Raw genomic sequence first — 27511 nt, forward strand, 5'->3', positions numbered from 1 at the left:
AAAACTAAAATGGCACCTACTGCTTCCAAAGAGGCCTTCTCATCCTCTGAAGGTCATCAGGGTTCATCCTCAAGACCCATTCCTTTGTTTTACAGAGGCTGGATTAACTGCAACCACATCTTAAAAGTAGGGGATTTTAAACTGGGGTTCTGGAAGGGGGTCTGTGAAAGTAAAAACATGTAAAAGTAAATTATTAAATGTCAATAAATAAATTAATAATTGATTAAGGGGCTATTGACACATTGCCTCTTCTGCGCGCACAGGGTCCTTATTTTTAAATGTAGGCACGCGGCTGCCACGCTCAAAACGGAAGCGACGCACTCTGTTTTTCCAGGCGTGTCCGCGCCACATCAAGATAAAAACATCTCAACTTTTCAGGCCCTGTTTACACTAGTGCGTTTTCGCTTTAAAACGTTTTACAATGAAAACGAGCCTCGTCTACCGTAGTGTTTTTCCTGCGTTTCAGTGTCAGTCTACACTACACAACCAAAAACGCATGTCACATGACCATTCATGCAGGTACACCCATAGATATGTTTCCCACGCCCCATGAGGTGTCAAAAGTGGGAGCGTCTTCCGGTTCAAAGTAAACAAGCGGGATGTGACACTCATTAATTCAACAGTTGACAGGAGTGACGGGCAAATGAAGCCTCGAGCACCGAGACTTTCCTCCTGACTATTTCAAGAAAAGATTCAAAGCTTCGAGAGTGTCGAAAACCACGCGATCTGGTGTTTGGTAAAAAATGAAGCAGCCAAAAGCCTGTAAAGCTCCGTCGGAAGAAGCATTCACCACAGTTTCCATAGATCGATCCATGTTATATGAACAAATAAAAGCCTAATCGTGTGTGTGTTTGTTTGTTGAATTTCTGACTCTGATCAATTAATTTACCCATTGAACAGTGCCATTAAATGCCAGTATGAATATCAATATAGTGTAATAGAAGAATAATGTACACATATATTAATTGCATATGGCATATATTTGATTTCCCTGAAATAATTTGTATTCTTTATATTACCTGTATGACTGGGTATTTAAAAATGCAATTATTAAATAGGTCCCAATGAAAATGTATTTGCAAAGTAAAATTTGGGGGTCGAACATTAGGACACGCAAAGTGAATCGCGCACATGACTGAACAGAAAGTGAGGCTTCTACGAAAGTGCTTTCTATGTTAAAAAGCAAATCGAGGCTTCATCTGGCATGCCATTTAACACAAGCTCTGATGTCTCGGTTCAAATGTCATTTCACTAGTTGACAGTCATTCAAGATTTAGCGATCCAAACTTGCTAATGATGTGAGAACTCAAATTCGAAAAGCATATGTTGTCCATAAGAACATATAATGGCATCTCTCATAAAGGTGTGCATCTTTACAAAGTAAACAATGGTCTAAAACACACCGCCGCCTCACCGGAAGTTATACCCACATTCTTTTACAGTAGTGCCCCCCGGAAACTTGTGGATGGGTAGATGCCCTATGGCGAACGCGTCTACGTGCTTGGAGCGGTCGAGTGATGCATCTAACTGCAGAAATCTATGGGTACAACAATGAGCATGATGTTATTGTTTACACGGTCGTCAAGGATACGCAGATCGAATGTGGGCAGCCACGCCATCGCTTTCAAAAGTCTCCGTTTTGGTTCGTTTACAACGCAGCCCCAGAGTTTTCAAACTAAAACGGGGTCTACAGCGTTTTCAAAAGTCTCAGTTTTCGAGGGTTGAAAACGCTGGAGTAGTGTAAACGACGTGTAACCGTAGCAAAAGTTATACGCTTTTAAACGAAAACGCACTAGTGTAAACGCAGCCACAGAATGCCGTAAACGCACCGCGGGTCATGTGACAAGAACCAACCAATTAGCTTCATCCTTTCCCGTAACAATATTGAAAGCTCAGCCAAGATGGAGAAACGGCTGATCATAGATGTACACTGTAAAAAACAATTTGTTGAGTCAACTTAAAATAATTTGTAACCTGGCTGCCTTAAAATGTTAAGTTCAGTCAAAAAAGGTTTATTCAACTTGAAATGTTAAATTATACTAAGTTATAACTTAGATATTTGAGTTGAATCAACTTAAAATTTTAAGGCAGCTGGGTTACTTACCCATCTGTTAAGTTTAGCAAACACAAATATCTAAGTTGTTACTTAGTACAACTTAACATTTCAAGTTGACTAAACTTATTTTAGTTGACTGAACTTAAAATTTTAAGGCAGCAGGGTAACAAATTATTTTAAGATGACTCAACAAATTGTGTTTTTTATTTTTTACAGTGTACAGGGACAGTTATTGAGCAGTAATTCACACCTAGCGTTTTCCACACAATTTTAGGCGCAACATGTATACGGCCAGTGTTGGGAAGGTTACTTTGGAAATGTAATAAGTTACAGATTACAAGTTACTTGATTTAAAATGTAATAAGTAGTGTAACTTTTCAATTACTTTATTAAAGTAATGTAACTTATTACTTTTAATTACTTTTTGATTACTTTTCTAAATTTCTAATATTTTCAACTGTTAATCATTTTGAAACATTTAAACCAGGCAGAGTTAACCTTACTTAACTCACTCAACACTGATTACTGTCAGACTTTCAAAATCCTTTATCACTTAAATTAAGATTATAATAAGTAAGGGATAACATACATCTTTATTTTGCGATAACAACTGGCTGGATGTACATTATCCCACTTATTACACAGCTGCTTGATAGATTATTTAGATGTTTAGTGTCAAAATAATTAGACATGAAACACTGATCTGAGTTGAAATATTTGAGTGCAAAGCTTCCATGAAAAAATCAGTTGCTAGCAAACGGCAAGTTCAAACTAGACATTTTAGGGATACAGTGCAGTCATACCACTTTTCTTACACAACATTTCACCACATAAATAATTAAGTAATAGTACTAGTTTGTTAGTTATCTTATAATCCATTACAGTGTACAAAAAAAGAAAGAAAAGAAATGGCAGCAGCTGCGTTTGTATAAAACAATAGAGTGAGTCCACAATACCAGGATGACAGAATTAAGAAATTGTACACATAATATTGAATTAAGTTTTAATATTTTATGAGCTAATCAAACGCAAAGCTTCCGCCAAGAAAAACTATCAAGCGTAACTTAAGCAACTTAAGTTGCCCCGAATGAGTCTGAGTTATTAGTTTTTACCAGTTGTTATCAAGGAATTACACCTTGGAATGTCATGACTGACCAATCAGAATCAAGCATTCCACAGAGCTGTGTAATAATTTAATTTAAAGCACAGCCACCACAAATTCAGAATTTTTTTTTTTTTTTTTTACTTATTTTTTGGGAGAGATGACAGGAAAGAGCTGGGAGGGGAGAGTGGAGTGGGATCGGCAAAGGGCCTCAAGATGGGAATCGAACTCAGGTCACCGTGAGCACAGTTGTGCTATATGTCGGCACACTAACCACAAGGCTATTGGCACCAACGCCCCAAATTCAGACTTAACAGCTCTTATTTACTTTGAGATCATTGCGAGGTTAAATACAGATCTGAAATCAAAAACAATCTTAAAAAAAAAAGTTTATTTATAAACCCAAGTAGGAAGTAAAACAGTTATCAAATAAGCATGTGTCCTATTCTGTGTCCTAAACTCCTGAAACATTAGTGTCTCATTTTAGAGCAGTCAATGCAATTTATGAAAGAAGTCAATTAAATCTGTAAGTGGGGGTGGGTGTGTGAAAATTCAGATGTAATCCCTTTTGTAATCACTGGCATTTTTCAAAAGTAACTAATTTAATTACACATTTTTTCTTAGTAACTGTAACGAATTACAATTACATTTATTTTGTAATTAAATTACGTAATTCCGTTACATGTAACTAGTTACTCCCCAACACTGTATACGGCCCCTACAATAAAAAAAAATCCCAGCTTGAAATCCAGCATATGTTACTAGAGAGAGGTCTGTCAATTCATCAGAAGATCCAGGAATGACATTTAGATTAAAAATTATGAGGTCAGAACTGATTTTAAATCTTATTAGTTAAAAGGAGTGGGATATTCTAGTGATAGCAGAGCTTCAACTGTTTCACCGGGTGTATCACTCCGCTTGAAGTATTACCAAAGCTTTCAAGGCTACGTTCACACTGTCAGTTTTTGGGATTGACAACCGCATTTACTTTACAGGTGTGAGTCTTGAAATGTCCCGTTCACACAGCAGCTCAGAGTTGCGTCTCGAATACTGTCTGTATGAACACAAGAGTCCAATCGAGCCACGAGTTCATCCCTCAAACCTTCATTAACTGACAGCAGCTTTTAAATTTGGGTGAAGAACAGAGCATTTGAGCCGTGTGCAGAACACAAAACAGACGGGAGCAGCTCCGGTTGAGCCTGGATATAAAACTTTCAGATGACACGCAGCTCATTTCTCCGTCACTGTAAGTTACTAAACCACACATGAAAACAGAAAACGCACGGTAGACGCGCATTTGTGCCTGACAACTAGTTTTCCAGTCCTGTTCCGTTCACACAGCACGTGTTTTCCGAAAATGCCGTTGTGAGTCCTGCAAATTTACAGATGTGAGTTTGGTTATAGAATGCAGTTGTCACACCCATAAATAACCGTACTGTGTGTGAACATAACCGTATTAAGGACTTAAATACAGGAATGACAACTGTATTCTGCTGCTGTGTAAACATGGCCAATGAAAAAACTCAACTCAACATTCTTTCGTTACCAGTTCTAAAGTGACGTTTTCTAAATTAGCGCCGGAGGCTTGGGCTCAGCTGTTTAACTGTAAACTTGAAATTTGAATCCACGGTGGAAGAAAGTAATTTGCACAAAAGAGGGTTTTTTAAAGGCACTATGTTGTTGTTTCTCATGTATTTAGAAAGGGACTTAAGTACAATAATAATATAAAAGTCAAATTAACTAAAAAAAGTTTTATATCATGATATTTTTAATATATGGACCATTCTACAGAATTGGTCCAACGTCAGAGTTGGAAACATCTTGAAAAAAAATGTCTTTTTCCAAAAAAAATTGGAATGTATGCAAATTAATATCCAACGTACACATTTCTAGTAATTGTGCAGTTAATTCTCATATTGTATTTTCAGAACATTTTAAAATATGTCTTCGCCCCAAATTTGTCACTACCGAAACACAATATATAATTTAATAAGAAGGGTTATATTAACCTATTAAGATTTTGCTTAAAAATATATATTTTTTCTATTTTATTCAAATCTTTTCAGAGGTAAATCAATAACAATGACATTTTTAACAATATTTCAAGTGTGATTTATGAGATTTGTTAAATCATTTCTTTGTAAAAAAGCAAAAAGTTGATCATACTGATTTCAAAGTTAAGAATTCATTAGTTTGACTATACATTGAATTAAAAACTATCATAACATCTTAGTTGATAATTCAGTATTACTCAGTATTTTTGTTAAAACATCCCATGTTTCGGTTGTGACACCACATTTTTGGTAGTGACAGTAATGTTTTGGTAGCGACCACATCACATTACAGAATTTTAACTTCGCATACTAAAACACTACTAAAACATACTAAAATACAAAACAATTGCATAACTGTACAAAAATTTTGCATGAAAATGAAGTGTTCCCTTTTGATTTAGACCAATTAAGATTATGTAACATTTTTTTTTTTTTTTTAAATATTGTGCCCTAATGGATTATGTGCAATGTAACTAAGAATGTATGTTAAAGTAAATACATGTTGACTTTAAACCCTTTTAACTCTATGGGGTGACTGCCACCACAGCACAGATCTGGCTCTATTAAATCACAGAATCAAAGTGGTGCACTGCTTTCATTAGAGGCTCTTCCAGGGCTCTGACTCTGCCTACATGGTGCCGAAACCATCTGAGCAGAGCTAGTTTTTCCCTCCCCTCTGCAGAGCCTTTCTTTATGTAGAGCAGAGCTCCCAGGGCCAGGGCATTCCACTGGGCCGCTCCAGACCGCAGTTAAGCAGCTCCGTCTGGAGTACGTGACGGCATGCAGAGCCGCCCAAGTCCCTGCAAACCCTCTGCTCTCACTTAACAGCGCAGTCACAGAAATCATTAACACATTTCAGCGAGATGTGAACAGAGAGAGCGCGAGGAAATCCACACACCTGAGCTGCAAAAGTTCTGTTCAGTGACAGCAGGACCAATTGTCCTTTCTGACCACATCCACAAAGTGTCTTTCAGAAGTATGGCTCTTGAGATTTACTCATGATTGCTGGCCAAAATGTCCTACACGCTAGTATGCTTTGCATTCTTAGGGTCAACCAAGGCGACCAGATTTCTGAAATGGAAACCAGTAAGATTTCTCAGTTCAGTGGTCAAAAAAATAATACTGAAATCTCAGATGTTATTGTCTATGAATAAAAAAACTAAGACTATGTTTGCTTTTTAATTGTTATGGGTTCAATTAGGTCAAAATGATTTAATGTAATTAACCAAAACCACATTATAAAAATAGTGAAGTCATAAAAAACAATGGTTTAACCATGTTTTTCACTGTGTTACACTGTTGATATTCGTCTGGTTATTTCCCTATAGCGCCTAATGAACCGGAAGTCTCGCCCATAGGCTTACTCAAGCATAGAAGAGTAAGGTAGATAACCTCTTTTAATTTTCAAATGCTATTTTGTGTTTGTGCTTTTTGAAATGCATCTTTACTGTCCCTAACTAGGCTTGTTTGTATCTTAGGATAATTTTAAACACAACGTATGCAAATGTAATTGTTTTAGGTGTAACTGTTCAGTTAGTTTATTTTCAGGCAAGATGTGCGTGTACTTAGAAACTGCAGTGTGACAGCTGAAATGAGTTCAAAACAATTCCGCACCCTCTGCAGGGCTTGTTAGTGCATACAAACAATATTACTATAATGTAACATGAATAGTTAATGTGTGAATACCTTAAAAACAATAACGGTGTCTCTAACTGATGATAATAGTGCTCTTCCCTCGTCGTCAGGTAAAGTTCTTTCTGAATAAAATAGTCTGTCTTCAGAAAGCCAGGACGTCTGGTCGTAACCACGTCGGGACGCTGAGGCGTCTTCTCATTCAGGTAAATAACTATTACTATTGTGGCGGAGTAACAGTTTTAAGAGACTGAACGAGTTCTAAACTAGTTAAATTATGTTTACAGCGGCTTACCTGAATAACACATCCGTTTTACGGATCGGAAAGCAACTCTAACGGCCTGCAGAGCTTGTTATTGCTAGACCAAGAGAGCATGTGACGTTGGCAGCGCATATCCACCTTTAAAAGTAGGCGTGGCCATTTGTACATGTTATGGGTGCGGCTTCCGGTCTCATCTGCGTCCAGCTATTTTTAGCTGTACGAAACAGCTGGTTTTACTGCTTGATATTGCAAATTGGTGTGTCTTACCATATTTTTATATAATGAGCGCACTGGTTTGTTGTGCAAACAGTTTTACCGTTTACTACACTTTGTTCTTCTCGTTATTTCCCTATAGTGGATAATGAACCGGAAGTCTCACCCATAATTCCATGTTGACAAAAAAGGTGGATACTTCAGGCGCTTGCGTCTGTTTGCATATTGCAAGTTTTTGGTGTGAATGGGGAGTTCTCAATAAGCATGATTCTTACATTTGTCTTTTGAAAGTCGTAGGGTTAAACAAAAAATCTTTCAAATAATCTCTTTAAAAATTAGATATCTGATAAATATGTAAGTATGTGACGCCTGAAGACGTCTTGAAGACTGACACGGAATTGTTGAATAAAGTTATTTTTGTTTTCTTTGCATACAAAAGGTATTCTCATAGCTTTATAAAATGAATGTTAAACCACTGTTGTCACATGGACTATTTTAAGGATGCCCTTACTACCTTTCTGGGCCTTAAATGTGATATTTGCTTTGCTGTCTATGCAGGGTCAGAAAGCTCTTGGATTTCATCAAAAATATTTGTGTTCTGAAGATGAACGAAGGTCTTACGAGTTTGGAACGACGTGAGGGTGAGTAAATAATGACTGAATTGTCATTTTTAGGTGAACTATGCCTTTAACAGAGCTATTTCTATCTTATTTATCCTATATATATTTGTTTTTGTTGGTGTAAATTAATGTATTTAGGTTTATTCAACAATATTAAATATTTTTGATGTAACCAATTTAGATGTTACTAGTTTTAGGTTACCATTTTTTCACTGTGTCGTTTTCAATAAATGAAAAAACATCTTATAGGATTTTAAATGCGTTCTTCCCTCTATAAATCATTCCTACACTCCTGAATGTTGTCATAACCACAGGAAGAAGTAGGCGAGAATGTTTATTGTGTAAACAAAGCCCACTATTGTGATCGCACGATATTACATCAGAAAATTCTGACTGCCAAGAAACTGCTGTTTTTGGGTTGGGTGTTGAGTTGGTATTAGCACAACATTATTTTGGCTCTCGAACAGATTTACATTTCTCACAGCTCTCTTTTTTTGCCAAGTTGTGCAAAAAAACCCACAACAGCTTCACATTTGCCATGGTTTTAAAGTGAAACGCACATTATTTTTCAGAGCATGCCGCTCTACGGCAAGAGAAAAGAGATGTGTGTATTATTATAAGTAAATCAAAGAATGAATCAACAACAAGAGCATAATCAGACCCAGCGGCTCCAGATTTGACTGTCTGGGTTAATGGTGCAGAAAAGGCTTTTCAGATCTTGTTTTCATTGTAATACTGCACCATAAAATACTACTTCTTTGCTCACACAAAGTATTATTTATTTTTTAAAAAATACAAAGATACCTATAAATCATTATTTCATTATTAAAAAGGACAAACGTAAGTGATAGATAACATGACATAACATGAATGTTATTAATATGAAAAGCATCTCAGCACAGAAACCATCAAGTCTCACCCAGAACTCAACACTAACATACAGAATGGTGGAGTAAACCAGCAAAGCACAAACCTGAGCGTTCAAAGTAAAGGCACCAGAGAGTTTTCCTCTCATATAACTCACAAAAACATAACATTGCTTTTAGGTTGCATTGTTGGTTAAAGTGCAAACCAAGCACCAACACATTTTGTCAAGGAGAAACATTCGCTCAAGCAACTTGACCGTATATCTGTATATTTCTATATATACAACTCCCTCGTGCAGCCCATTTAGTGGTTTTCCTCTCTGGAAACCATAAAACACCTCACAGTGTTATGTTGCCCCTTGACAAGCCACGGGATAAAAGCTGAATCCTCCATCCGGCTTCGATGTTGACTATTGTTCAAACGGCAGAAGCGCTGAAATATAAATACAAAAGCACGATTGAATCGCATGCACGATACTTTCTCTGGCACTACGATACGTTCCGCTCAAATGGAGGACTGTCATTCACGAGGCCGCAGAAGTGTTCGCGAAATGTCCGTTTCTTTGATACAAACCACAGCTGAAACCACGACGGCCCAAAACACTAACGATGAAAATGTTCAGCATGAATGTGTCCTGGAGAAAACCAAGTGTGTTTTGACACTACAAAGAGGATAGTACAAAGCATAAACTTCACATGAATACTGGAGGAAACATCTGTCTTGAGCAGAAAATGTTCTGAGGTGGCGGAACATCTCAAGCTGTTAAAACAGAATTTGTAAGTGAAACATTATGTTGAATAAAAACCTTATTTCCAATCCCACTCTTCAAAGTATAGTGCAAGGCGTTCGAAAATGAGTCGGTTGACGCAATTCCTCTGTGATTTTTAGTGTCTCTTTCACTTTCATGGAGGCGTGAGGAACATATTCAAGAATTCAGACCACTGAAACTCCTTGAGAGGGGGCGGTGAGGGCGCTGATGATGTCTGGCCGTTCGATGCGTGCCAGAGCGGAGCAGAGCAGGCCCAATGTGGAGCCTTCCTGTTGGGCCCAATCAGTCAAGAGGGTGTGGATGGGGTCCTGGCCCCGCCCGAAGACGTCCACGCGGTCCTGCTCGTAACCGAGTGCGCCCGCCAGCTGCCTCCAGCTACGACTGCCCCCCTCGGCGAGAAGACCCTCTACCTCCTCCTGTCTGTGAGGAGGCAGGTTTACATAAAGTCGCGTGTCCTGTTTGCTGTCTCGTTTACTACCTGTCGAGAGAATAAGATAGGGAACAAATAATTACTAATCAGCAACCAGTGTAGTTTAATTCACTCCTTAATTAACTCTTTTGAACCAATTCTTTTTGTGAATCAAAATATACAGCGTGACCAGTGTAATCTTTTTGGTGAACCAAAAAACATACAGCACAACTAATATAACCTATATACCCAAAAGGAAATTAGTCTTATGTGACAGTTTAATGAATAATAATAATAATAATAATAATAATAATAAACTACAAAAAGAACAAATGACTCTTATGAGCCAATTCTTTAAATTAATAGTTTAAAAAGATGAATAAATTAATCTTACGAGGCAGTTTTTTAATGAACAGCTAAAAAAGATGAATAAATAGTAAAAATTACTCAAATGAGTTGGTTCTTTCAATGAACAGTTAATAAAGATGAATGAATAGTACAAATGACTCGTATGAGTCAGTATTTTCAATGAGCAGTTTAAAAAGACGAATCAGTAGAACAAATGGCTCTTATGAGCCATGAGTTATTTAACAAATAGTTCAAAAAGACAAATTAATAATACAAATTACCCTTATGAGCCGGTTCTTTTAACAGTAAGTTCAAAAAGACAAATAAATAGAAGAAATGATTCTTATGAGGCAGTTTTTTTTAATGAACAGCTAAAAAAGTCGACTAAATAGTAAAAAATTACACTTATGAGTCGGTTCTTTTAATGAACAGTTCACAAAGTAAATTAATTGAACAAATTACTCCAATGAGCCAGTTGATTTAATGAACAGTTTTAAAAGATGAATGAATAGTACAAATGACTCCAATGAGCTAGTTGTTTTAACAATCAGTTTAAAAAAGACGAATAAACAGAGCAAATTACTTTTGACTCTGAGGAAGTTTTTTTTTATTTATTTTATAATAAAAAAATAAATAAATACTGAATTCTGAAAGCAAAAAGAGAAGAGCTTTATTTTATACTTATTTTATCTTTATTTCATAAAATATTTGTATAATATTATATAATATTTTAGAAATATTTTCTTTATTTTAGCTGTATTTTATAAAATAAAATATAATAATGAATTATCGATGCAAAAAAAGAGAATAGCTTTATTTTATCTTTATTTTATAAAATATTTTATAATAAAATATTTCATAAAATAAATAACGGCTATTGCAAAAAGATACAGCTAAAAAGTTGAATGAATGGTAAAAATTACACTTGCAAGTCGGCTGAATAAAAAAGACGAATGAATAAATAAATGACTCATTTAAGCCTTTCTTTTAATGAACAGTGTAATTACTTGTATGAGTCAATACTTTCAATGAACAGTTCAAAAAGACAAATTAATAGAACAAGTGACTCTTAAGAGACAATTTTTGAATGAACAGTTCAAAAAGTCAAATTAATAATACAAATTACTCTCATGGGATGGTTCTTTTAACAGTTAAAAAAGACCAAATATATAAATAGAACAAATGATTCTCACAAGGTAGTTTTTTAATGAACAGCTAAAAAAGACGAATAGTAAAAATTACACGTATGAGTCAGTTCTTTTAATGAACAGTTCAAAAAGATGAATGAACAGTACAAATGACTCATACGAGCTAGTTCTTTAAATGAATTATTTAGATGAATAAATAGTAAAAATTATGATCAGGAAATCTGTATGGATTCCCAACCCTATCTCTGTTTAAGCCATTCTCTCATACCTTTGCTAGGCTGGCTTTCCTGAAGGCTGTGAGAGTCCAGGAACACGCCACTGTCGCTGTGTAACTTTTCTCCTTCCCCGACATTATTCAGCTCACCGACCCGTGCTTTCACCAAAGCCTGCTTCTGCTGACATGACTTCCAGCTGGACACACACCAAATCGCACATTTATCGTCATATAAAAAAACAACACTTCACAGTCACATTTTAGCATTCTTATCTTAACATACTGTATACAAGCAAATTTGTCCGTAAAATATATGTAAAACCTCATAAAGCGTATTTTTCTTTTTTAAATTGCTGCACGGTCTCACCATTTGTAGGCGACGTAGAGTAGGAGGCCGAGCACCACTGCAGCCAGTACAGATACGTAGACCAGGATGTTGTTGTTGTTGCCCCCTTGGTCCTGTGGAGTGAGTCGAGGGGATCCGGACCCTGGTGTCGGGCTGCTCCTGTTCTCGGTTTCATTATCATTCACAGTCGGCCATCGGGGGTATTCACGCGGAACATCAGAACCAGCTGAACGGGACAGGATGTTGAGGTCTTTTACTGAAAAAAAAAAAAAAAAAATTACAGAATTGGTCATTATGAACTGCCTTTATAAACAATTAAACCTTTGAACTATATCTATCTATCTATCTATCTATCTACTAGGGGTGTAACGATACATGTATTCGTACCGAACCGTCACGGTACGGGCATCTCGGTTCAGTGCATGAGGCCTTACAACAAATACAGGCAATTCACCCTCAATCCATAAGGGGGCGCCCGCAATAATGCAACTCTGTTTGATAACCGCCAGCAGAAGAACAGTGAATGCCATGGGGTAGCGCACTTGAAACAAAGACCACTAGACAGTGACCATGTGCTGATTCTGAACGTGTCTCTCACTGACAAAGGAGTATAATGTTACTTTAAAGTCTTGCGCATTCAACTGTTTGCGAAATAGAGCTTTATGTTCTTGTATCCTACCTCTCTCATTCGGCACAAATCCAAATATTTTAATATTTGCGATGCATCCAAATGCTAAGCTATTATTTATTATGCAAATTATCGACTTCATACTTCAGACGCGTTCTAACGATGACACAGTGAGGTTTTTTTTCCCCCTTGTCTATCAGTTAACTAAATTAAATATATTTCAAGTATTTGAAATACTTGCATTTCAAGTATTTGAAATGAAAAGAAACCTTGCATAGTAGATCTGTTTTTTTCTGTTGTACCAAAATCGTATCGAACCGTGACCCTCGAACCGAGGTACGTACTGAAACGTGACTTCTGTGTACCTATCTATCTATCTATCTATCTATCTATCTATCTATATTCTGACTAGACATTTGAAGCACACTCAAGTACACCCTGAAGCACTTAAACACCTAGACTGCAAAAAAAAGGAAATGCTCTTTTTAGCCTTCACATGAAACCCACATCTGACACACATCTGCTGTGAGCCTGATTAACACATCATCAGTGGGTGCAGGCACAGCTGACAGACTAAATGCCAGTTCGAAATGTTGAACAGTGTGGAATGGTCAAGAGGATTCATGCCCCCCACGCTCCATCCTGAAATAGATCGTGCAGGCCACCCCACACACACACTGTCACACAGATGCGTGCATTCTTTTGTCCACTCACTCTCTCTCACACACCCCACAGGCTGCCTGTGTGGATCAAACACTCGGTGGGGCTGCCCTGACCTCGGCAGGTCGAGCGCTCGAACCGGTGACTCCACCCTACGGAGAACAGAGGGCAACGTGGGACGTGACCCACTAGCCAGCTGGTTAACCTCCAAACCAATTTAACACACCTCAGGGCCAACACGTGATCCATTAAAGATGTGGCAGTTTTTTAAATGACGTTTACACTGAAAAAGTTACATTTGATTGTTGGGAGATTTATGTGAAGTGTTTATCTTCTTAATCTGATCATGACTGGATTGTTGCTAGCTCACTGAAGAATGAGAAGTACATTTGAAGTCAAAGAGAGAGCTGTATTTTCTCAAAAGCTTCTCTCTGACTAAACACAGGTGTCTGCCACATGTTAACAATCTAACCATACACAGTCACACACGCATGCATAAATGTTATTATATATAGCTTGGCACAATCTTCATCCAAGACACACATGCATCTCGGGTTACGTTCACACAGTCAGTGTTTGAAATTGACAACCGTATTTACGAACAGGTGTGTCAAATCATTGACAAATAAAAAGTTCCAAGATACAGAGAAGGAAATTTATTTTCAAAATCTAGTTCAAAGAGTTCTTACAAATAAATTCATGCTTTTTTATTCATGTCGTTATCATATGGGTTTAAACATTTATACTATTTTTAACCTGCTTAAATTTAGTTAAATAATGAACAATTGCTTTTTATACCTTGAATAGATTTGAGTGTACACATTATTATTTCGAAAAATGTTTTAAAATCAATCAAATTCAAACTATGTCTTACAAATATCACAAATTATTCATATATATCATTACGAAGGGCCCTATGATTTCCACGATGCAGAAAACGCAGAAAGCTATTATCATATCATATACAAACAGAAACTTGAAGAAACTGTGATGGAAATATATTACTTAATGATAGTACTACTATTAATAAAATTATTATTAAAGCATTTTAAAGGAATATTTGCCTGAAACGTTATTTACCATAATTTATACAGTATTTCTGAAAAAAATAAATAAATAATAAATTATAAAAAAAATTAATTAGAAACATTATTAATGATAACAAATTAATGAAACCATTAAAATGGAATCCAGAAAATTAATGAAAAACAGAATTTGGTAAAAATAAAAATGAATTTGAGAATAAACAAACAAACAAACAAATAAAAAACGTATTTCATAGGGCCTTAAAAATTTGACTTTTATTAAACTTTTAATAAATTGCTATTAAATTGTGTAAGCTCCATGATTTCAGTTAATTAGACATACTTTCTGATTAATATTTTTTTTATTTAACCATTAAAACTGAGTCTAGAAAAATTAAAAATGGAATCCAGAAAAATTAAAACAGGGGAAAAAACAGAATTTTGGAAAATGTACCATATTGTAAAAAGAAATAAATTAAAAAATAAATAATCTTTGTGTTGGCTAAACACATGACTTTGCTTGTCACATGGCATGACTTTCATTTATTATTTCACATATTTTTTTTTAAATATATTTAAAATATTTATAATATTTCAAATTCAACAGTTTCACTGATTTTCATTAAAAAATAAGAGATTAAACCAAATTACTAGGTTTTCTAAATTACTTTTTCTAAATTTCATCCCTTTTGCTTATTTTCGAATTGCGATTCATATAACAAAAATTGTGATTGTGCTTTAAAATATGATTTTCCATTCATTCATTCATTCATTCATTCATTCAAAAACCTCCAGCTTTGCTGTGCTTGTTTATAGAGCTTGGCCAAAATGTTGTGATTATTTATCAATATGACTATAAATAATAATAATATTACTAAAAAAACAACAAAATATTAAATATTAATATTGTAATATTTCACTGTAAAATTAAAAATAGAGCATTTTATGAATCTACAAAAATACTTTTGTGTGCAAAAAAAAAACAAAAAATAACTTTTCACACAAACAACAATTCTACTCTTCCATGCCAGTCTCCACTGCGCATTCAGAGAGAACCAAGACAAAATTACTGAATGAAGTCGTTATTTTTGTTTTCATTGCGCACAATAAATGTTCTCGTAGATTTGTAAAATTAAGGTTGAACCACTTATGTCACATGGACTATTTTATTGATTTCCTTACTACCTTTCTGGGCCTTGAACGTGGTAGCTGTGTTGCTGTCTATGCAGGGTCAGAAAGCTCTCGAATTTCATCAAGAATATCTTAATTTGTGTTCTGAAGACGAACAAAGGGCTTATGGGTTTGGAATGGGTTTATGAGACATGAGGGTGATTAATGACAGAATTTTCATTTTTGTCTGAACTATCGCACAGCATTATCATGAATTTATTTTTAAATTTAGTTTAAACATGCCCTACAGTTGTATTCTACTCCATCATACACCCAAGAAAATGTGCACACACTAGAATACAATGACAGTCACACTCACCCATACAGACGGTGTCAGAGTCCGGCTGGCAGGGTCTGATCTCCACCTCGTCATCAGTACAGCGTGAGCAGGGCACGCAGGGTTTCCTGTAACTCTTCTCCTTCGAGTAAGTCCCTGGTTTACACCGCTCGCATATGGTATTTCCCAGCGGCCCACAGACCTGAAACACTCCGCTCCCATACCCACACATGGTGCAGGGCGCGCACAGCCCACCTGTGCTGTTATCTCGCCACAAGTAAAAATGCTCCCCGCAATCACAATGGGTATCCTGAGTGGGTGTGCAGCGTGCCAGTTCAGGAATGCCGGCGGGGCAGCGGGCGCACAGACGACAGGCTGAAAGACTCTCAGAGTCAGAGAACGACACACCTAGGAGAGATTTAAAGTGTATTTTATCAGTAATATGGAAATAACTGGCAAAACAACATTCACATCTAGGCATTTATTCAAAATAAAAATGAAAAAGTATGTTTTGAAAACACTCACCATCTTGACACGGCTGACACTTGGTGTCTTCTTGATCACAGCTGCTTGCCAAACCAGTGCCCGCAGTACACATGCTGCAACATTCACCTGTTTTTGTAAACTGCTCACTGGTACAGACCTTACCAAACGCCACCTGCAAAACACACAAGCACATGTCGAATTCAAATTAATGATAATAATAATGCAATCTGCATCATAATTTTGCTTTTAGCAACCTAAAAGACAATGCTAATACACTGAATGACTTCTAGCGGTTAAATGGGTACTGTAGTCCAAATTCAAAATATTGTCCCACCACCCTCCTCTTCAGACATGTCGCTTCAGCATGTTGCCAGATTGAGGACATGCAATGGGAATTAGCACAATGGACAAGCCTTACTCTGGTCTTTTTAGATGGATGCTGACGATTTTTATATCACCATTTTGTTTGCTGGCTTCCATGGCTGCTATACACCGTTTTCCACTCTCTGGCAACCCGGAATGTCAAAATACTATTGGTTAAACCGGCAGAGGGTGGAGTCACACAGACCAAAACATAAACAGACATTCTGACATAGAATTTTCAAAGGAGAATAACTGGCTTTAGCTTTGGTTTACGGAGAAACAAGTAGGCCTACGGCTGCATTTACACTGTAAGTCTTAATGCACAGATCTGATCTTTTGCCCATTTCTTACTTTTTGCCCCGCCTGTTTACATTCACGTTAGACACAACTGGTATCTGATATCTGTGTTTACATTAATTCCTGCTCAAAATGATTGTCAGAGATCACTTTCCTATGCACATGGTAGCCCCTTGGGTTTTGAATGGCTGTGCTATTAAAATTATTTATATAATTCACATCGAGTGGCCATTATTATTTCCCAGCAAGGACAACAGCTGTCAAGGATGTTTTGCAGCACAAAATCTGACTGAACGGATAAAGACCGGAAAAGAACGGTAATTTTCATTTGTTATTTTATCTACAGCTCATTACAGGTAGAATTCTTTGTAAAATAAAGTAGTGCCAAGATTATATTTATTAAAACGAATTAGAATGAATTAACGAGACAGAGAGAGAGAGAGAGCTTGGTTTAATTACAAAAACTGCTAAGGTATCGCCTCATTGCTGAGAAATATAATGTAGCTTTTAGTAGCAAAGCTGCTGTATTATTAAAATTCACGGGGCAGGGGTTGAAACCAGCTCCTGAATGTGTAATTTCCTACTTCTAAGAAGTTACATTAATCTCAATAAAATGCGATGCATACACCACACCACCATTAAGACACTATCTTTATGGGCAAACGTGATGCCCTCGCATTGGGAGTTCTGAGGGGAATCGGACGTGTGTTTAGACGTACAGTCAAACCAAAAATTATTCAGATACAATTTTTGATCTTTTTTTTTTACTAGGGGGTGCAGGACACTAGTTCATTGATGTAAGTGAAGATAGCAAAATAAAGTAAACTGTAACATATTATACCCAAAAATTCTTCATACAGTGGACTACCAGTAAAATTCATAAACAGTTGGGACCAAAAATATTATTTGGCACTTTGACCTGACCATCTTTTGTTACCTTCCTGTCAAAGTTATCTGAGATTATCAAGATAAATTTGTTCTGATACAGTTTAACTCTTGAGTTCTTGTCATATTTTATTAACGTTTAAACTATAGAGAATTAACTGTGATAATGTGAGAAACGTTGAAGGTGTCTGAATAAATTTCACTTTGACTATAGGTTGGATGTCCAGATATCTGACTGAAATGCACAATCACAAGTGGCCCAGATCAGATACGGAAAAATAAGATCTCATGTGGATTTTTACATGCTTTACAAATTTCAATCTGTGTCAGATGTGAGCAAAAAAATCAGATTTTTGTGCCAGTGTAAATGCAGCCTATATGAACTTAGCATGTTTCCTAAATATGCTAAATATTTGTATGCTTTGGTACAAAAACTATATATATATATATATATATATACAGCACCTTTAAGTGTTTTCAATCCCTCTCAGTCTCAATATCTAACAAAAACATGAAGATATACTGATCTTCACCCAGGGAATTACATTCAAATATTGTGTGGAATAAATTTAAAAACCTAAAAACAATATAAATGGTTATTACAAAAAATCACAAATAGACAAACAATAAAAAAATGCTGTTGATTTGCAAACCAGTCCTAATATTACTTAATTTGACGATGCTGAGTTTAAAAAATACTGTACAAGTTAAAAATAGAAAACATTAAAAATAAAAACATTTCTTTATGTAGTTCAAATACTCCATTTAATGTCAAATAACGTTTCATAATGGTTTATAAATAGGCTTTTTTCATAAATTCTGTAATTTTCTGTGTCTGGATATAGTAAAACATCTACAGATGTAGCAGAAAACATTTTGCACAACCTTTGTTTTTTCTTCTGTCATTGGTCATAATTCTAACCTTGAAATCAGGATTAAGCATAAAATAATTTAATACATGTAAAAACTGTCTGGAAATTGAACAAATAGTTGTAATCTGGCCCAGAGGAAGAAAGAAATCATGTCTTTGTGGCATGTTTTCCTGGTGATTAAGACTTCTTCACTTCACAGAGGGTTGTTGAGAGGAAAAAATCATATGTGACCATATACCACAAAACCAATTTTTGAATAAATAAGCTTTCCATTGATGTATGGTTTGTTAGGATAGGACAATATTTGGCCGAGATACAACTATTTGAAAATCTGGAATCTGATGGTGCAAACCCCAGATTCCCCCGCCCCCCCCCCAAAAACAGAGAAAATCGCCTTTAAAGTTCTTAGCAATACGTATTACTAATAAAAATCAATAATGCTGACCCATACAGTGTACTGTTGGCTATTGCTACAAATATACCCGCGCTACTAATGACTGGTTTTGTGGTCCAGGGTCACATATTTTGTGAGAAAGTGTGATGAGCTAGAGCAAAACAGACACTGTTTTTGGAATCAGCATCCCAAAATGAATAAGCAACAAGTACTGGATTTCATGATGCAAAGTTTTAAAAACTAAGAGTCTAAAACACATTAAAAAAAAAAAAGCTTCATAAAACCACAGCTTTTAATTTGTAGGAGAACTTGCCATATCATTGTAGTCCACACGTCGACATATGTGGGACACTATGTTCCAACACACACACACATTTCCTTGGGATTTTGTATTAAATGGGGCTTAGGCATTTTAATTGCAGTGTTTCCTGTGAGAGCCTGAAGTGAGTTTCAACAGTCCTTGTGACTTCAACACTCCAATTTGGGTGTAAATAGTGACTGAGTGTAACAACACACCCTTTCTCATATCTATAATAAAAGTATATCAGGCAGAGCGTCATTAAGGGATGTTTAAAAGACTCCTCATTCAAAAGGAATGGAGCATTATGTGTATTAGCACCCATTTCAAACAGACGCATCAGCAGTGGGGACACCGGTGCAGCTTGAGACCTCAGGGGAGGGTGTGATGTGTGATGTGTGTGTGCGTCTGTTTGGGTAGGAGAGAAGACTTTGATGTCCCCCTCAGCTCTGCAGGTGTGATAGAGGAGGTCAGTTCTGCGGCATCTTAGACATGCATATGTTTAGGAAAATTACCCCTCACAAACCCCCTCTGCTTTGCAACTGCCCCCTGGGGCTCTGACAAGAGCCAACAGATGCCTAACATGTAAAGCTCCTCCAAAGAGGGAAAGCAAAACCCACATAGCCTCTCTGATGTCTCTTTCTTTTCCTCTCTGATCTCTGTTGGGACGAGCGAGCGTGTGTAAACCTGTTGAACGAGCGCTCATAATCTCATAGAAACACTAATACACATTTGTACACAGCTGCCCACAGGGCAACAACCTTCACTTTGTAAGTATAAAGGGCAGCTCTTTCTGCATTTCAGCCGCACCGGCTTTCTGCTGATACACTTTTTCATGGTTTTTAAAGAGCTGAGTAACTAAATATTCAATATTGAAAGGGACCAAATTTAAACATTTAAGAATCTGCCATGTGAAAAGCCCATATTGATCAACCACAAACTTGAATATTGGGAAGTCTACGGCAATAAAACATGGACGCGGAATTTGCTAAATTATGGATGAGTAAATCAAAAGTAGGTCAGGCTATTTAAATATGAATCCTGGATGTTCTGCGTTTCTGTGTGAATGCATGGCGCAGACGCCCAGTTTCGTTTACTACATACAAACTGAAGTGCGTGTTACGCTGGCGGCGTTTTCAGCCTCTGCCGCTTTAATATACGAGTACATGAATACATAAAAATAAAACACAACAAAATCTCTAGAACTGCTCTGGAGTCACTTCATTAGCATTTTACATTATCATTTCATATACAAACAGAAACGTCACAGCAACCCGTCAAAATAAAAGTTTGGTTTAACTTGAAGAAATTGTGACAGAAACATATTATATGTTAATGATAGTACTACTACCAACAATAAAATTATTACTAAAACATTATTCTTCAAGGAATATTTAACAAAAACATATAAAAACACAACACAGTATTTCAAAATAAATAAATATTTTTTTTTAAATATAAATTTAATTATTAGAGATGCTATTATTAAAAATGAATGAAACCATGCAATCCAGAAAATTAATGGACAATACAGAATTTGAAAAAAATAAATCTATATTTGAGGGGAAAAAATAAAATGTATTTCATAGAGCCTTTAAAATAATAAAGTAATTTTTGTTAAACATTTAATAAATTGCTTTTAACCATTAAACCATTTTACCATTAAATCAGAGTCCAACAAAATTAAAACGTAAAAAAATGGAATCCGCAAAAATTAAATTCCGGAATCCGGCTGTTAAATTGTGTAAATTTCATGATTTCAAATAATTGGACATGCTTTTTGATTCATTTTTTTAACCATTAAAACAGAGTCTATAAAAATTTAAATGGAAAGAAATGGAATCAGGAAAAATTTGAATTTGAAAAATATAAATAAAATAATAAAATAATAAATATAAATAAATAAAACAGAATTTGTGAAAAAATAAAACAGACTTTATAGACTTTAAAGAATCATAAAATAAATGTACCACGGTTTTCCACAAAAAATATTAAGCAACACAACTGTTTTCAACATTGATAATGATAATAAATGTTTCTTGAGCACCAAATCAGCACATTAGTATAATTTCTGAAGGATGACACTGAAGACTAAAAAATACAAAGAAAACAAACTATATATATATATACACTTTCTCGGACAGGAAGGGAAGGCACATATAAACAGAAAGAAATTTCTGAGCAGTACCATTGGAATTTTCTTTGTCAGTTTCCTAATATGGTGTTTTAATACTCACCAAACACAGTTAGCTGCGGGGGGATCTTAACATCCTCAGTAACAGTGTCTCACCATATAATTTGTACCTAAGTCTAGCTAAATAGTGCAAACAAATGATATATCACCTATAAACATTTGGGCAGAGGCAGGAATGTAGAGCTCAGAGGAGGTGGAGGAGGGCGGGGCATAAACACTTTCAGCCTGTGCTGATTCCACATAATGCAGAGAGATAATGCATTTGAATGAAGCCAGTTCACACAAAATATCTTTGATCTACCCAAACATCTCGTTCCCTCCTCAGAGGGACAATGCCAGTCTGGACGCCACATTTACTGTTGACTGGTTCCCACAATGTAGGTCAAACCCTCCCCACACACATGCTTTATGAATGATGGGATCTTTCGTAAAGACGTAGGTCAACCAAAAATGAAAATTTACTTGTTGTTCCAAATGCATGACTGTCTTTTGCAGAACACAAAAAGATGTTTTGAAGGATGTCTTTTTTTGTTTGTTTCTATACATACAATGAAAGGTCCAAAACCATTACAAAATATGTCTTGTGTGTTCCACAGACGAAAGGTTTGGAATGACATGAAAGTGAGTAAATGATCACAGAATGTCCATTTTGAGTAAACTATCCCTTTAAGGAAAGACGCTACAGACAAAAACATTGTTTGTTTTTTTTTCATGCTCTGGTCAGTTTTAGGATTTCGGCATATTTTGCTTTTATAACATGTCTTCGTTTAGACTAGTAGAAAAAAAAAATTCAAATAATTTTATTGCACTTTAATTTTTAGCATCATTACTCCAGTCACATGATCCTTCAGAAATTATTCTAATATTCTGATTTGCTGGTCAGAAAGCAAAAATTATTAAAATGATTAGGCTGAAATTTTTCAGGTTTCTTTGATGAATAAAAAGTTCAGAATAATAGCATTTATGTGAAATAGATTTTTTTTTGTAACATTATAAATGCCTTTTTTAAAACTTTTGTTCAATTTAAATAATTCCTGCTAAATAAAAGCATTCATTTAAAAAATATAAATAAATATATATATATATATATATATATATATATATACAGATTCCAAGCTTTTGAATGGTATAGTGTTTAATGTTACAAAAGCTTTTTAGAAGTATTATAGATATTGATAATATTAATAATAATTATTTTTTGAGCAGCAAATCAGCATAGTAGAATGATTTCTGAAGGATCGTGTGACTGGAGTAATGATGCTAAAAATTTAGCTTTGAAATCACAGGAATAAATTACATTTTAAATTATATTAACATAGAAAACAGTAATTTTGAATAGTAAAAATAATTAAAAATTGTACAGTTTTTTTTTGCTGTACTTCGGATGAAATAAACCCAAATACATTTTAAAGGCATTTTTCTCAAAAGATGTGCCTGATTTTATTCTTAAAGGTGATTTTTTTTTTCTGGCTGATGACAATATTTTTCTGATTTATGGACTAATACAATATGCAAAAACCTGTCTGTAAAAACTCTAAGATGTGAACAAAACGAAACAAGAATTCTGAATATGGCTTTATCCAATCTTCAAGTTTCAGTTCTGGAAACTTTATGCAAACAGTGCATATTTAAAGAATAGCTCACCCAAAAATGAAGAATTTGTCATCATTTACTCACCCTCATGTCGTTCCAAATCTGTTTAAGTTTCTTTCTTATGTTGAGCACAAAAGAAGATATTTTGAAGAATTTTAAAGAACCAAACAGTTGTTGGTCTTCATTGACTCAACAGGGACCATCAACTTTCAAAATATCTTCCTTTATGTTCAACATAAGAAAGAAACATAAGGTTTGAAATGACATTAGGGTGAATAACCAATGACAAAATGTTAATTTTTGGGTGAACTCTCCCTTTAAATGTACAATGCCATAAATGTAACATTTCAGAAAACTTGCAAAAACACTTTTGAAATTAATAAAGTTGTCAGTCAACTTGGGAAGTATGGTGATGTGTATTAGTTATTTATACGTATTTTTAATTTTTTTTTACCCTGCTCACCTGGGTTGTCTTGCCTTCAGTGCTTTACAATATAATATATGAGCACATGTGTGAGTTGGAAAGAGAATGGAGAACATGAAAGGAGCTGTGAGCCCCAGGAGGCAACAGTGATTGACCCCTCACCCCCACCAACCAAACATACAACCCTAGATATCCACTAAGACTGACCGCTATCTTATCTCGCTGCAGCCAACAGTAGCAGAAGCTCCGTTTCACAAAAGAGTCAGAATGCATTAAATGGCAGGCTAAACATGGCCTGGGGCCTGCAGAACTTCAAGATCATTTACAAAAGTGTCAGTTTGCTGCCGGAGACAGTGGGCTTCTCTATCAAGGAAACAAGACAGAGGGAAGAAAAAAACAAGGCTGTGAGTTCAAGAGGAAGCTGCGATTCTGCCCCCACCGAATGAAGTAAAGTGATGTGGCTAAATGGAAAGTCAAATTACTGAGCTGCAAATTCTACCCCCTCGCTCTCCACAGACCAAGAGAAAATGATGATAATTACAATGCTCCGGATATCCCGGGCCCCAGCAGTACTTAAGCTGTGGTTGCCTATCAACCAACAGACAAGGGGGGGGTTGGTCTGCTGCTATCCCTGGCTCCCCCACAGACCGTTTGAACACACCAGGAGACATGGATCTGGATCAGGCCAGTAGCAATGAATGCATTACCTACCACTGACCTGAAAAGAGTGCAGAATCAGCAAGCAAAAATGTTCACCGTTTGCATTTTGCATAAGCATGTAACTGTCAGAACAGAGAACTCAGTTGTTTTGTGATTAACTGCTCTAATTTGGAGTGACAAAGCAACCTTTTATTTAAGTGTTTCCCGATTTAACAGGAATAAATCACAAGGCCATTTGGCTCTGTGTTGACATCTCCAGGGCGTATTTCTTCGAGCATAATTTATCATTTGGAAAACATGATGAGATAAATCTTTCCATTTGGATGCTAAATATTCAACATTTTATACCCGCTGTGAACAACGGCAGGATATTACACTGTATAAGTGTGATAAAAACACAAAGTTGTGCTATGCACGTCCTAGGAGACAAAGGGTGTTAGTTTCCTGTCTTTAACTACTTTACTTTTGTGCCAGGCAATATCCGGTGTTTATTAAAACTAATCATAAAAGGAACAAAAGCACACACAAGTACCGAAAAATAACATTCTGCATAATTCAACATGTCTGCAAAACAAAATTCAGTTTATACTCAATCCCTGACTGACTAATATGCTGGTTCAAAACACATTCTAGGAAAGAATGTAACACAGATTGTTTACAGTTGTTAGGGTTGTAACACCTTCAGTTTAACAACTAGAAACAAGCTATTTGGGGGAATGAAAGTAACATTTTATGTCAGACCTATTTAATTTGTGAATATATTAATAAATGTTAAATAAAAAAGGTGCCATCTGCATCAAGTTCTCTGATTAATGTGATGTTATAATATTAATTGTAACACTTGTAACGATTCCAATGTATTTCTATATGCAGTTGCAAAAATAAAGTCTCCGTCTGTTATGTTTGAAATGTTGGCTTGTTTTTATTTTTTATTTGTTCTAGACATTATTAGATTTTTTTAAAAAACTAAAATATGACCTACACACTACCAGTCAAATGATTTTTATGTTTTTTTTTTTTTTTTTAAAGAATTCTCTTCTGCTCAACAAGCCTGCATTTATTTGATGCGAAATACAGCAAAAGCGGTATTTAATAATAATAATAATATTAAGTAATAATAATAATAAAATATGCATACTGAAGACTGGAGTAATGATGCTAAAAATTAGCTTTGAAATCACAGGAATAAATAACATTTAAAAGAGAGTTATTTTAAATACTAAAAAATATTTTTTTGTTTTTGCAGTACTTTGGATCAAATAAATCCAGGCCTGGTGAGCAGAAGAGACTTCTTACTGTTCAAAAACTTTTGACTGGTAGTGTACGTGTTTCAACTAAAATGTTTAAAGTGTAATGAGGGTGGGTGTTTAATTATTTGTGTTTCAAAGTAAATCTGATTACCACACTTTATTAGTGTTACTAAGACGAGTAGGTTGTAACAACAGCGCACTTTTTGTACTTTAAATTGCATTAAATGAATAAGTTGTGTTTTTTAAAGTACTGCACTTAAATTCGAAGCAGACATGGAGATGCTGTATCAAAATGTGAGATGCATAACGAAAAAACACTCTTTACAGAGGTTACAGACGTTAAAGCAAAAAGTGTTACAACACTCCCTAGGCTCCCGTAATTAAGTAACTGGAAAGACCCAGTAACGCTGGAAAATTATGAACAGGGAAAACTATGTGTTTACAGCCACCCCAACTCAAATTAAAAAACCTAAACGAACTGTTATAAAACAAAATATTATAAAACAGAGAAACGAATAACTCACCTTCACGGCCAAGATACACAAACAGAGTTGAAGTGCTGCCATCGCTCCCTTCATCTTCAGGATTTTTCCTCAGTGTCTGGGATATTATACAACGAGTCTCTTGTGCTCAAAACCCACTAATGTTCATCACCACAAAGCATAAACATGAGACATCTACAGCCCCTGTTTAAAATGTTTGGGACTGTCTTCCACAGATATGAACAGTCTTCCTCTCAAGTTTTTTTTTTTTCTTCCAGACTTCCAGTGGAAAATTGTATGAATGGCGCTGTAACAGTAACCACGGATAATCCTCGTTTGAAGCTTTAAAACATCAGTACATAATCTCTCTTCTGTCTTCACAGTCAAATCTGCTAGTTAGTGCTGATCCTTCACTCAACTGCTGCTCTGGTCTCGGTCAGCTGTTGACTAAATAGCTTCTGCTGAAGGGGATGGACATAAACCCCCAGATACACGCAGCGCAGCGCCTCGCTGTGATTGGACAGACTGGCGCGGGATGGAGACAAGCTGATAGATCAAACTCTTGAACATGCCATTCTTGTGGGAAAATAATTCTGTCTCATTTATAGTGTTCATTTATTACATGGCCATATCAGCAATACAACAGACCGGTGTTACACAAATATTTAGAAATATTTTATTGGCATTTTTTTTTTTAAAATGTTTTCTTTCTTTCTTTTTTTTTCATGTAAAATATGTGTATCAGCCTACAATAACTGTTGAGTAAGAATGAAATTTTAGACGGACAGTGTGGTTACCCTCATTTATTTCTGGACTAAAAGTGATAGAACAGATTACAGAGGCTTCATGTAGGAGCTTCGAGATAAAAAGAGACACAACAGTGCCTTACGTTTTCAGATCGGAGGGGGTTTTGAGCAACGTCGTAAAACTCAGCATGGGGTCTCCAGACTTCAGAGAGAAACAAATGGAGACTTCCCTCGCATACAATGATCACAGCGCTTCAAAGAAATGATTGAGAAGAAACGGGATGAAGTAAAGAAGAGATGGTGTTCAATTAATTCGTCGCCGATTCGTTTCGCTTTTTCCTTTCATTCATGGTGTGAACACAGGGCTTAATGACTGAATGACAGAAACTGTGAGTAGGGAACTGCTGGAGTAAATATAACGCGTCTTTATTGAAAATGCTCTGTCTGTTTACATAGAATATCTTATTCTTGTTCTTTCTATCTTTGCTGTAAAATTGTTCAAATTATGTCGATTTTTTGGAATTAGATTAGGTAAACTTTGAGCAGACCTTTTGACAGATTGACACGGCACCAGTTTCACCTAAAAAACGCAATTTTTGTCTTAAACTCAACAGAATTAACTGCATATCGTATTTCTTGAACTACATTGTAAAAAATAAAAAACACAATTTGTTGAGTCAGCTTAAAATAATTTGTTACCCTGCTGCCTTAAAATTTTAAGTTCGGTCGACTAAAATAAGTTTATTCAACTTGAAATGTTAAGTTGT

The 27511-nt window shown here is 35.7% G+C and overlaps 1 protein-coding gene across 1 annotated transcript; it reads right to left on the reverse strand.

The window, feature by feature from the left end:
- Positions 1–8705: 8705 nt before the first annotated feature.
- nradd (neurotrophin receptor associated death domain) lies at positions 8706–26435 on the reverse strand. Its single transcript, XM_051130503.1, has 6 exons — positions 26041–26435; positions 16326–16458; positions 15843–16208; positions 12062–12296; positions 11749–11891; positions 8706–10053 (listed from the first exon to the last, which is right to left on the reverse strand). The coding sequence occupies exons 1-6, from the start codon at positions 26092–26094 to the stop codon at positions 9740–9742; spliced, it is 1245 nt and encodes a 414-aa protein (XP_050986460.1). The 5' UTR covers positions 26095–26435; the 3' UTR covers positions 8706–9739.
- Positions 26436–27511: the final 1076 nt, after the last annotated feature.

Source organism: Labeo rohita, chromosome 16 (assembly GCF_022985175.1).
Source record: "Labeo rohita strain BAU-BD-2019 chromosome 16, IGBB_LRoh.1.0, whole genome shotgun sequence".
In the NCBI taxonomy this organism is placed as follows: Eukaryota; Metazoa; Chordata; class Actinopteri; order Cypriniformes; family Cyprinidae; genus Labeo; species Labeo rohita.

Bases quoted from the DNA above. Each gene is read 5' to 3' on its own strand.
- nradd (XM_051130503.1), bottom strand. From the start codon at position 26,094: ATGAAGGGAGCGATGGCAGCACTTCAACTCTGTTTGTGTATCTTGGCC. The intron at 12,297-15,842 runs GTGAGTGTGACT...TTTTTTTTTCAG, and splicing joins CTCTGACACCGTCTGTATGG to TAAAAGACCTCAACATCCTG. The intron at 10,054-11,748 runs GTATGAGAGAAT...TTCTCTCGACAG, and splicing joins GGAAAGCCAGCCTAGCAAAG to GTAGTAAACGAGACAGCAAA.